General features: G+C 43.8%; 1 protein-coding gene across 3 annotated transcripts in view; it reads right to left on the bottom strand.

The window, feature by feature from the left end:
- Positions 1–12,137, bottom strand: part of LOC125443784 (cyclic nucleotide-gated cation channel beta-1-like) — a 34,868-nt gene extending 22,731 nt beyond the window's left edge. For 2 of the 3 annotated variants that reach the window (XM_048516097.1, XM_048516099.1), the window contains exons 1-8: positions 11,889–12,137; positions 9,139–9,405; positions 8,811–8,979; positions 7,885–8,082; positions 6,417–6,574; positions 5,418–5,543; positions 778–986; positions 383–433 (exon numbers count right to left, since the gene is read on the bottom strand). In XM_048516097.1, coding sequence (XP_048372054.1) covers positions 383–433; positions 778–986; positions 5,418–5,543; positions 6,417–6,574; positions 7,885–8,082; positions 8,811–8,979; positions 9,139–9,358 — 1,131 coding nt within the window. In that variant the 5' untranslated portion in view covers positions 9,359–9,405; positions 11,889–12,137. Of the gene's footprint in view, positions 1–382; positions 434–777; positions 987–5,417; positions 5,544–6,416; positions 6,575–7,884; positions 8,083–8,810; positions 8,980–9,138; positions 9,424–11,888 lie in introns of all 3 variants that reach the window. The other variant, XM_048516098.1, reaches the window with a different exon arrangement.
- Positions 12,138–12,426: the final 289 nt, after the last annotated feature.

Raw genomic sequence — 12,426 nt, 5'->3', positions numbered from 1 at the left:
CCCTACTTGTGGGTTTTCATTTGGGGAATCTAGGTGGGGAACAGGATACCAGACTCAAGGGACTTTTGGTTGGATCCAGTGAGCTCTTCTTATTTCACTGCCTACCCAGAAGCAAAGCCCTTCAATCATTCCAAGACTTAAATACAGATAATATCGATGAAGGCACTGCCTAACTGAAATCATGCAGCTTTTTAATTTTTAGGCACCGATGTTCATTTTAAAGAACAAAAACAAAACTATGTAGAGGCTAGACCAAACAACATGCAAGCCAGCTGATGCAAAGTTAAACACTTTTAATATTGTACTTTTTTTCTGTTTAAGTAAACCTATTGAATGAAACAGATTTTAGACAAGACACAAAACTAAGCAAAATCTGACCAACCTTGAAGCGCCTGGACTTTAGGTAATTCTGTCTCATGGCCTTTTTATCAGTCTAGACGAGGAAGCAAAAGCAGAGAACAATGTCACTCAAAAACCTCATGGGAAGATGATTTAGATTTCCTAGTGCAGTGATGGCGAACCTTTTCGAGACCGAGTGCCCAAATTGCAACCCAAAACCCACTTATTTATCGCAAAGTGCCAACACGGCAATTTAACCTGAATGCTTATCTTTTAAATTTTAAATTTTTGTAATATCCAGCTTGACAAAACAATCTGATGAGTTCAAAAGCTTGCACATCATTTTGTGCAAGTTGTGTTCAGTCTAGTAAAAGATGACCCAGGGATTGCATTCTTGCTATCCAAGCAGGCCCACCTGGCCTGCCAAACATCACTTACAATAATGTCGCCTCTTTCAACAAACTGTAGGCGGACTTGAAAGACGGAGATGTCCAAAATGTAGATGAGGTCACAGACGTAGTCCATAATCATCCAGTAGTAGACATTTTCAGGAGTCTGGTATGGGAAAGCCCAGCGGACTGGAATCAACCAACAGTTCCAATTCCATGCCAGAACCACAATGAAGAGCCACAAGATATAGGTCAGATCTGTGAGGGAAGAAGGGTGGCAGGGAGAAAACCCCTGAAACAGACTCAGTAGTTTAGACAAAGGTAGTAGATTGCCATGCTGCCTCAAAGAAAAAAGCCCAGTCTCTAGCTCTGTTGGATTTGTATTCTCAAAGGGAGAGTGGTCATTTTTGCTTCTGTGTTTCAGTAGCAGGGGTGTAACAAGGCAAACTGGAGCCCTGGGCAAAACCTGAGTTGGATGCCCCCCGCCGCCCCCATGGGCGGCCACCCCACCACAACCAAAACATTTTTTTTGCACCAGGACATTGGTGCCTGCAGGGGGTACATTTTTAGACATATCGGTACCAAAACTTCAGCGTATCATCAGGAGACTGTCCTTATGCTACCCACAAGTTTGGTGCAGTTTGGTTCAGGGTGGACAAAGTTATGGACCCTCAAAAGGGTAGCCCCCATCTCCTTAGCTCCCATTGGAAAGAATGGGAGATGGGGGCTAAGGCAGGTGTGCTAAGGCAGGTGTACTAAGGTGTACTAAGGTGTGCTAAGGCAGGGGTACTAAGGTGTACTAAGGTGTGCTAAGGCAGGTGTACAGAGGTGTACTAAGGCAGGTGTACTAAGTACTTAGTACTAAGGTGTACTAAGGTGTACTAAGGTGTGCTAAGGCAGCTGTACTAAGGTGTGCTAAGGCAGCTGTACTAAGGTGTACTAAGGCAGCTGTACTAAGGTGTGCTAAGACAGGTGTACTAAGGTGTACTAAGATGTGCTAAGGCAAGTGTGCTAAGGTGTGCTAAGGTGTGCTAAGGCAGGTGTACTAAGGTATGCTAAGGCAGGTGTACTAAGTGTACTAAAGTGTGCTAAGGCAGGTGTACTAAGGTGTACTAAGGCAGGTGTACTAAGGTGTACTAAGGTGTGCTAAGGAGGGTATACTAAGGTGTGTTAAGGTGTGCTAAGGCAGGTGTACAAAGGTGTGCTAAGGTGTGCTAAGCCAGGTGTACTAAGGTGTACTAAGGTGTGCCAAGGCAGGTGTACTAAGGCAGGTGTACTAAGGGGTACTAAGATGTGCCAAGGCAGGTGTACTAAACTGTACTAAGATGTGCCAAGGCAGGTGTACTAAGGCAGGTGTACTAAGGTGTACTAAGGCAGGTGTGCTAAGGTGTGCTAAGGCAGGTGTACTAAGATGTACTAAGGTGTGCTAAGGCAGGTATACTAAGGTGAACTAAGGTGTACTAAGGCAGGTGTACTAAGGTGTGCTAAGGCAGGGGTACTAAGGTGTACTAAGGTGTGCTAAGTCAGATGTACTAAGGTGTACTAAGGTGTACTAAAGTGTGCTAAGGCAGGTGTACCAAGGTATACTAAGGCAGGTGTAATAAGGCAGGTGTACTAATGTGTGCTAAGGCAGGTGTACTAAGGTGTACTAAGGAGGTATACTAAGGTGTACTAAGGTGTGATAATGCAGCTGTACTAAGGTATACTAAGGTGTACTAACGCAGGTGTACTAAGATGTACTAAGGTGTGCTAATGCAGGTGTACTAAGGCAGGTGTACTAAGGTGTACTAAGGCAGGTGTACTAAGGTGTGCTAAGGCAGGTGTACTAAGGTGTACTAAGGTGTACTAAGACAGGTGTACTAAGTTGTACTAAGGTATACTAAGGCAGTTGTACTAAGGTGTAATAAGGTGTGCTAAGGCAGGTGTACTAAGGTGTACTAAGGCAGGTGTTCTAAGATGTACTAAGGTGTACTAAGGCAGGTGTATTAAGGTGTACTAAGGCAGGTGTATTAAGGTGTATTAAGGTGTACTAAGGTGTACTAAGGCAGGTGTATTAAGGTGTATTAAGGTGTACTAAGGCAGGTGTATTAAGGTGTACTAAGGTGTACTAAGGCAGGTGTATTAAGGTGTATTAAGGTGTACTAAGGCAAAACTCACTCTTGCCAGTTTCATAGTTGCACCCTATGAACGCTATTCTGTGTGCTGCTGCACATATGTACATATTGCAGAGTCTCCTGTTGTGTTGTCATAGCTTCGCAGACACATCCCTCAAAAACATCAACTACATAAAAAGGAAAACCGACATGTGTGCAGGATAGCCAGGCAAAACAAACTCTATTCATGTACTTTTTACAGTGAAATCACATATGGATGAGCTGCAAGCGGAGGAAACCTCCATGGGAAACCTTCACCAAATGGTTGAGGCAGGAGAAACTCTGGCCTTTTCCGCACGGTGGTTAATGGCGGCCTGGGGACGGCAAAAACGCCGTCCCCAGGCTGCCATTCGCACAGGGGGCGCAGCTGCTTCGCAGCCGCGCCGCCCTCGCGCTGCCCGCTCAGCCCGAAGCCGGCGTTTCCACAGTGCACTTGGAAGCGCACTTGTGGAAACGCCGGCTGGAAGTGGCAGCGGCTTCCAGGCGCTTCCCCCACTCACTCCCTCCCTGCACTTACCTTGTCCCCGGCCCTCCGGCGCGTTGCCGAGGCCTGGGGACACGCCCCCTGCCCGGCAATGCTGGAGCAGTCGCGCAGGGCCGGGGGTGTGTGTCTCCAGGCCTCAGCGACGTGCCAGAGGGCCGGGGATGCACCGGGTCGGCCGGGCAACGGCGCTCCGCGGCGCCGTCGTCCCGGCTCTTTCTGGGACCGTTCATGCGAACGGTCCCAGCGTCGTCGGGTCGGCGCAAAATGCGCCGACCCAGCCGCTTCCGCCTCCGTGCGGAAACAGCCTCTGCAAATGGAAGTGCTGCAAATGGAAGGCACAACTGCAAAGAAAATAAAAGTAAGAGCTCGAGAGAGGGAGAAATAAAGGGTCTTCTGCCTCCTTTTGTTCGCAAGGCAAGCAGGAGACGTCTTTAACATGTCTTCAGGAAAGAAGATCACTAGTTCAGTGATTTTTTAAAAAACCCAGGTTGAGAGAAATAATACATTCTGAAATCACTTTGGGGGAGAGAGCTGTGCCAACTTCTTCCCCAAAACGATTTTTACAAGGTCCTCAAGATGTTATATTTCTGCTGTGCAGAAAAGGTCAGTGAGGAAAAATACAAGGTAAATGGCAGCTGACAGAAGAAAGTGCACATCCAGTTTCTATGTTGAGGCTCTGTTGCCAATGCCCCTACCTTGGCATTTGCAGCACTGATGAATGCACCATAGAGAATCCTTGCCCTATGGATGCAGCCTAATTAAAACAATTCACAACAGTGCAAAAGAAAAACAAAAACCAAATCATATGATCTAAGTACAGCTAGCTAAACTCTGTTCAGTTAAACTCCTGATGAAAAATAATTGTAGGTTAGATGGGTTTAATGCTTTAAAGCAGCACTTTGAATTGTATTTGGAAGCAATGCAAGGTTAGGCAGGAAAGGCAATATGAGAAGTCTGCTGCCTAGCACCAGGTAAAAGACAGGCAGCTGCACACTGTACTGAAGTTTCAAAATCGTTTTCAAGAGCAGCCCCATGTAGGGTGCATTGCAGTAGTCTATTCTGCAAATTACAGGATCATATACTGTAGCAGCCTAGCAAGGCAAGGTACATGTCCAGAAGGGTCAAGAATCTATATGGTAGATGCAGTGGAAGTTTACAAACTCACTGAAAAAGCAGGTAAAGTGCAGCAAAAGCAAAGAAAAGAACACTAAAAGCTAAGCCGGACAATAGAACACAACGCTGGGGTATCAACACTCTCCAAGGCAGCTACTGCAGCTGCTATGGAGGTAGGGACACACGGCTCCTGCAGCAAGCCTGCATTTACATTCTGGAACCCACCAGTTGCATATTCCAAGCCATTTTCAAAGGTGTAGGCCATTACTAAACTGTGTTCTATAAGATTCTAGACCAGTCAGAATGGCTATTTGCATAACAAATGCCTCTTTTCTGTTTTGTATTGAAAGCAATCATGCATCCATCACTCGAGCAGCTCACAGGCAATTTAGGCCTCACATCTGAAAAGGCCTGACAGGATAATGTGACTGACAGATGCCCTTTGGAAGCTGAGATGTATTTTATGTTAATGAATGCAACATAAACCCCCAAGCTGTGACCATTCAGATTTCCAGCCCAACCCCAACAGGGTGCAGTAGTGATTCGAATCTTGAGAAGACCAGTTAATTATTGTTGTCATAGGGCATTTCCCCACTTACCTTTGCTGCCCTTTGCTGCGCGCTACTCTCAGCGCGCGGCATCTCTGGAGTGCGCCCAGGCATCCCCACAACGGGGGGTCATCAAAAGGCGCTGTTTCAAGGAGCACCAGGGATGCCGTGCGCTGAGGGGGCGCGAGAGCTGAGGGGTGCGTTGTCGCCGCCCCTGTAGTGGGGAGTGCCGGGGGACCCCGCGCTACTTGAGGAGAGTAGCGCGGGGCTTAAGGTAAGTGGGGAAAGGGCCATAGTCTGAGTATCAAATACCATGCTCATTCCTGGCACTTCATTTCTCTTCTTCATAGTGGCCTTCTTAGTTCAAAAAATGCCCTGTCCAGTTACTCACTGGTGAGAGGATCAATATTGCGGGGGAACTGGCATGTTTTCAAGCAACGCCGCTTTGGTTTGCCAGTCTGCTCCTCTTTCTCAGTTTCTTCTTTCTTTTCTTCTGGAGGCTTTTCATTGGAAGGTGCTGTGAAAACAGATTAAAACAATCAAAATAATATTTATTTTAGTAACCTTGCACAGCACCTTTCTGTTCCAAGAATGACCAATATTCCCAATTAAAGAAAAACATAAAATACAATAACCATCACTGAAATCCAGCTTAAAAGTACCATCCATAAAACCCAAAGGAAAAACTCACTCTTCCAAAAACAAATTTCTAAATTTATCTAGAAGGTCTTGAAAAATAAACATTATAAAGTACATCGTTTTTTTTTACTTCCAAGCAGTTGACAACAGTATTCTAAACCAGCCTGTAGAAAAGGTAGGGCTGTTATTTTTCTAAGAAAAAGTAACACACGTTTTAGCAGTAAATAAAAATTTACCAGTAATCCCAAATCAGTGACGGTTATCACATCTTTCAAAATAACTAAGCAAGATGATTGTAGAATTAAAAAGTTAAAACATATCTCATTATGCTTGAATCTAAAATTTCTTTCCAGAAGGTTCTAATCTTGAGACTCAGATACGTTACTCAGTGTGTTTATTTCCATTAAAAAAAATCCCTTTTGTATAGTTGAATATCAGGCATGAGAATGGTTGGCCTGACCACTAGGCAAACCTAGGAAATTGCCTAGTGTCATATTATAATTACTTAGGTAGGACTTTTATATTTTATTCTTTTTAGGCCAATTGTTACTTTATTATTATTGTTGTTGGTCATTGTCCATAAATAATCTGTCTATTTTCTCATGAAAGGGCAGAGATTCTCTAAATAGTGGCTATGAGACCCTTCCCACCCTGCTAATTTTTTTATCAGCCAGATCACCTGCCAGATTTTTACCAGTGCAAATGCAACAGTACACCTTGCCAAATGGTAAATGTTTACCCAGATACTTACAGGGCACAGGCGTCTCTTCATCAGAAGAGGCATCTGGGTCAACCAGCTTCTCTTTCACTTTCTCTGTCCGGTCCTTAAAAAGCCGCACCAGTTCCTGAAGGCGATCGTTGATCACATCACTGCTCTGGCTGGTCGTTGAGCTACCGCGTTTGGGCAAGCTGCAGAGAGATTACAAACAAAAACGCTTCTGGTTATCCAGACTCACTGTTCCATCAGGCACAGATGATCTTAGGCGTTACTGCAGGCGGTAAGACCGAGAAGTGAATGGATGGCATTTTCAACAAGCCATTTAAAAATAAGCCAAACAGTTGTGAACGACGGCTATACTGCAATGAAAGCACAGCTCTCAAGTGTGTGTGGAGGTTGCATAATGTATCCCAAAGTACACGTGTTCCATGCTTCCTAATTTGAAAAACTGTTTTTCCCCCTCAGAATTGAATGCTCATTAACGTTTGTTAGTGATAGAAATATTCATGTTGCAGTCAAACAGTCTAGTAGAGAATGCCCTGATATGCTAAACAGTGGCTTGCCAAGCTATTTAGGTCAACATACAATGTTAATGTTGTACCAAAGCGCTTGCGGAGGAGATTTGGGTACCATCTGTTTGTGGCCAGAGTCATCAAGCTTATTTTGATCTAGCACAGGGGTAGGGAACCTGCGGCTCTCCAGATGTTCAGGAACTACAATTCCCATCAGCCCCTACCAGCATGGCCAATTGGCCATGCTGACATGGCCAATTGGCCATGCTGACAGAGGCTGATGGGAATTGTAGTTCCTGAACATCTGGAGAGCCGCAGGTTCCCTACCCCTGATCTAGCAGGAAATACCGTAGAGGTGCCATGCCACTCATGCTGTGGGGCAAAAAGTGTGGAGAAAATGATAGTATAATTTATGAAATGTATCTGTAGGACCCATGTAGCTGTCAGACAGGTCCACAAAAACTCCTTGAGGCCTGCTAATGCTCCTTGCCCTTGAGGGTCTGACTAAGCTTGCCAGCACACTAGTACCATCAAAGGAAAATGGCTGGCACTCAGGCAAAAAAAGTTTGCCTATCCCTGGTCTAGTGCCATCTACCATCACTATTTTTTCTCATCATTGTTCTCAGTCTAAGTCATCTTCAAAAATATTGGAACCACACTGGAGCAGAAGGTGGGTCCAACCTGGCTGGGGATTACATATATGCATGAGTGGGTTGAAAAGAGATGGTAAGGTGCAGTCTGGAACTGAATGTGGAGAGAGAGTGGAGCCATTGTTCCCTGGAGGGCCTAGAATTCATGTTTGTTGCAGCATGTGTCTGGCTTGAATGTGGTCCGATGAGCAAATGAAACCACAGATCGTAAACTTCAGTCTAGCTTTTTGCAAAGGTAAACGGCATGACCCACGCACGCACCACACAAGCAAACACCACCCTGTGGCATATAAGTGTGACCAACAAATGAAATAAGCTAGCCTTTCCCCCCAAACTCACTCTTCTGACTGCGGACTGGATTGGTCTGGCCAAGCTTTGACCGGAGACTGATATGAAGATGGTACTTGAAGTTCATCTACAATGACTGGAGACGGATACCGAGATGGTTCTTGAAATTCATCCACATTGACCGGAGAATGGCGTGGAGATGCTACTCCAATTTCTCCCACACTGTCCTCTTGGGAGTGCAGCTTTTTTCTAAAGGGGGGAAATAATTCAAGAAATGTTACCATGTATTTATTTACTTATTTAATATAGCAATATACCTTTTTGTCATGCTCAGACTTCTTTTCTGTTGAACATTCAAGAATAAGCATTCTGTCTCTTCCTTTTCAGAAAAGCAGGTAGTAAGATGACAGTGAACATTTTCTTGGGAATAAACACCACTGAATAAAATGGGACCTATTTCTGAGCAGAACTGCTTAGGAGTGTTCTCTATAAGTCCTTTAAAACACACTGCTGCTACCATGTCAATGTTTTTATGCCAGCTGTGAAAAGGTATTTCTAACTATTTTCAGTGGAAAGGGATCTGAGGCCTTGTTAAATCACGGACTCCAGAGACAAACCGGTAGTTTGGCTGCTTATGACAGCTGAAGAATTAAGACTTGAAGATCTAATAAATATGTAGCGTCAATTACATTTTGAAAAAATTACATAGAAAAAAAATCTCCTACACAAGTGCAGAAAAACTGCATCCACTGGTCCATGCATCTGATCTTAGAGATGCTATCACCACAACTTCTAAAACCAGTAGACTGATTTAGAATCGATAATGGGGCTTGGAAGTGCAGAATAAGTGCCATTTAAATCATTTGCAAACATTTGGCACTGTTGAAAACATCAGTCAAAAAAAGTGGGACGTTTCCGGTGGGTCCTGGTTCCACCCACCAATTTAGAACAAAGACTCTTAAAAAGACAATTCATACCTCTTGATGGCGGTGGGTGTAGCTGGAACTGTGAGGGTTTGGGATTTCTTTCGGGATTTCTTTTGGGAAATGGGACGAGTGCTTCGGATAAGCCTGGGCAGCCCCGAAGAGCCATTTTTAATTTTTACAGTCTTGGTGTTCACAGTAGGGTACTTGGTTGCCTGTAGTCCTTGGGGAGAAATAACATTAGATGAATGATAACTTGATGACTCAGGCCACAAACAGATAGTACCCAAACCCTTCTCCCTTCATCACATCTAAAGGATACAAAAGTAGAAAACTCAAAAGGATACACACGACACAAAGTGAAATCCAGCTGCTACATTACCTAAGCTGCGAGAAAGAGATGCTTCTTCCTTCACAAAGCTGGGATTCACCACACCAGCCTTCTGCTTTCTGGAGGCAAGGACAGGGATGCGAGATGAAGCCATGGGAACATTGGGTAACTGCTCGGCTATGCCTTGGTAGGAAAGGGTGGAGTTTTGAAGATCAAGTGCTTTGTCCTGCATCAGGTGAACTAACTCCAGGTCTCGGTTTTGTTTAGACATGGTGCTAGATGTCTAGTGCTCTGAGGAAAGGTCACTGGAATCTGAAGCTGCAACAGCAAATCACACTGTTGGTGAGAGAGGGTGGTGATTCAGCTCCAAAAATGCTATTTCTTTGTGGGAAAATGCAACATTGTGGATGCCTTTTGGCAAAACAGCACATGCACTGGGTTACTAACCTCAGAGAGAAGCCAAGAGTTCTTCCTGAATTACCATTGATCTCCAAACTACAGAGATCAATTTCTCCTGAGGAAATGGCGGGTGTGATGTCACCCCATTTCTCCAATTCTATGGTATTCCACAAAGTGTAGGAGAAACAGAAGTCCTAGAGTGACCTCACATCCTTGCTGTGCTGAGCTACTTCCCCAAATTCTGCCCTCTAGGAATTTTCAAAGACTTTTCCAAGACTGTGTTGGCAATCCTCCACATGCATAATCAAGATAATGATGATTAATGAAGTCAACTCTCACCACATGTTGCATTCTTCAAGACTTTGACACCTCAACAATTTCCAGCTCACCATCCCTACAACTTTTCTTGATCTCTGTATTCAACTGCAGAAAAGCTGAGGGATCCTGAATATTAACATTTTCTCATTCAAACCATTTACAGTTATCCCTTCCACATTACAACTTTCCCCATCGCAGTTGTGATATATCATGGGTCGGCATAAGAAATTAAATGTGAATTTCTGGGGAGTTTTGCAGAAGCTGCGGACGATATGCGAAGGCCAGCAGACAACACAAAAAGTATAGAAACTCAGAAATACATAAATATATGTATAGTATTGTATAATATAAACATTTTTATTACCATAAATATACACAATTTCTTATTTTTTAAGTTAAAAGAAAAATTCAGACGTTCTCTGGTATGAAAGACGGTCAAATATTTTTATGTGTATTTCCAGATTTGGGGGTGGGGGGCACCGTGTCCCTAACCCCAGCAATGTGGGAGGGATAATTGTATTGTCTGCTTCTATGCTTACTCTGAGTTTTATCCTAATGTAGCTTGCCCAAATCACATTCCTGTACCTTTATGTTTCATGATCAGCCTCACAGGATCAGTTCTGTTTTTGTAGAACTCGGTTGCTGTCTGATTTAAGAGTAATTCCATTTAAGCGATACCCCTAAGTTGCTGTGCACAGAATCCAGCTATTAATATAGTTTTCTAATGGAAGCTGTCATCCTCGGCATACTGATCCATGGACATGTTATCTGCTAACTTCAGTGTTCTCCAGCTTTAAAACAGGACTCTAAACTGTGGTTACAGGGGCTACGGTTAGTATGTCATCAACAATATGAGTGCCTCATTGTAGACCTGCATCATTAATACTAAACAGCTAGCATGGTGTAGTTGTTAGTGTCTGACTATGATAAGAGAGCCTCTGGTTCAAAATTCCCCACTTGGCCATAAAGTTCACCAGGCAGTATCGGGAAGGGATATCAGCAGTGGTGGGATTCAGCAGGTTCGCACCACTTTGGTAGAACTGGTTGTTAAAATGGCGCTTGTAAACAACCAGTTTATTTGAATCCCACCATTGGAACCGGTTGTTAAATTATTTGAATCCCACCACTGGATATCAGGATAGAGATCACAGAGGCCACAGTCTAGGAAGGGGAACAACTGGTAGGTCAGTCTCTCATTTATTTACTTTATGCTCCATTTTTCTCCCCAACAGGAGCTGCAAGTGGCTTACATCATTCTGCTCTATTTTATTCTCACTGCTGAATTTCTCCTATGAGGTAGATTAGATGAAGAGTGTGTGACTGGCCCAAAATCACCAAGAAATCGTCATGGGCAGAGTGTCCCCCACAAATTTTCATGGGCAGAGTGTCCCCCACAACCTAGTCTGACATTCTAACTACTATACCATGCTAGATCACAGCTTCTATCTGGAAGCCTCTAGAACAAGATAAGTTCAACTCCCATGCCTTACTGAGATACTGAAATACAGGTTGAACTGTTCAAGAGCATCCCAAAACAACCAACCTGTATTTCAGCATCTCAGTCTGAGATTTCAGTATCTCAACTAATTTGGCAGCCATCTTGATTAATTTTCAATTGCTCTAGAATACCAAAGTGGCATCAAATTATTGTTTAATGTAATGTTTTGGCAGAAAATGTATTCTAAAAAATTGGGGAGACCATCTTGTACATGGTAGCTTTTGTTATTTTTTTGATTGCTTTTGGTACTGACCAGCCAAGACAAAATCTTTCTTTAATAGCCAGCTCCTAATGTCTTGACTAGTGAACCTAAAGAAGGCCTGGCTTTCAAAACCTGGATTCCACAAGTGTAAGAGAATCATTCCCCGCACCCCAAATACAAGAATTTTGCTAACGCCAGATTATGCTGCACTGAAATCAGTGCCTAATTTCCATTGCACTCACAATGGTTTTGACTAGTAAAATCAAACATAAAGCAATTAGCATTCCCAGATGTATCTGTAAATTGCTTTTTCTTTTCATTTTAGCTCCAGAGCCCCCCAGAAACATTCCATGTCAAAAAAGAACGTGGCTAAAAAAAACTCACCTGAATACTTCACATTTCCTTTGAGGAGAGAAACAGCACATTGTGATGAATACGCTGTGATCCTCCCCAGCTTTTGGGAATCTTCAAAATATTCTTTTAATGCATATTTGTGTTTTCAAGAAATGAGAAATCGCTTCAAGACCAGGCCTTTCGACTTGTTCTGGTTCTGGTTCAGTGCCTTTCAAATAGCTGCAAACGCTGGGTGCTGTTTAATCAGATTGCGTTTCCTACACCGAGAGCTCCCATTGCGAGGGTGCCCCAGGAATGGCAAAATGCTTAGGGACCAAAGGACTACTGTTGCTAGGGGAAGCAGCATGGTTGCTAAGAAGGTCACTAGGAGACTCTTACTGGTTTCCAAGCACCACACTTAACTGGCAGGCCTTTGAAGCTGTTAGGTTAAGGGGAGGAAGATGAGACTGCCGAAAAATAGTCAGTTAATTCTGCTGCAGAGAGCCTAGGAAGTTCCTTGAGCACAGCACTTTACTGGCCCCTCTCTGAATGAGGCAGCCTCCAGCATTTCAGCTAAATGTATTGGGTA

This window comes from Sphaerodactylus townsendi, linkage group LG14, assembly GCF_021028975.2.
Source record: "Sphaerodactylus townsendi isolate TG3544 linkage group LG14, MPM_Stown_v2.3, whole genome shotgun sequence".
NCBI classification, from domain to species: Eukaryota; Metazoa; Chordata; class Lepidosauria; order Squamata; family Sphaerodactylidae; genus Sphaerodactylus; species Sphaerodactylus townsendi.
This window is presented reverse-complemented; position numbering and strand designations above follow the sequence as displayed.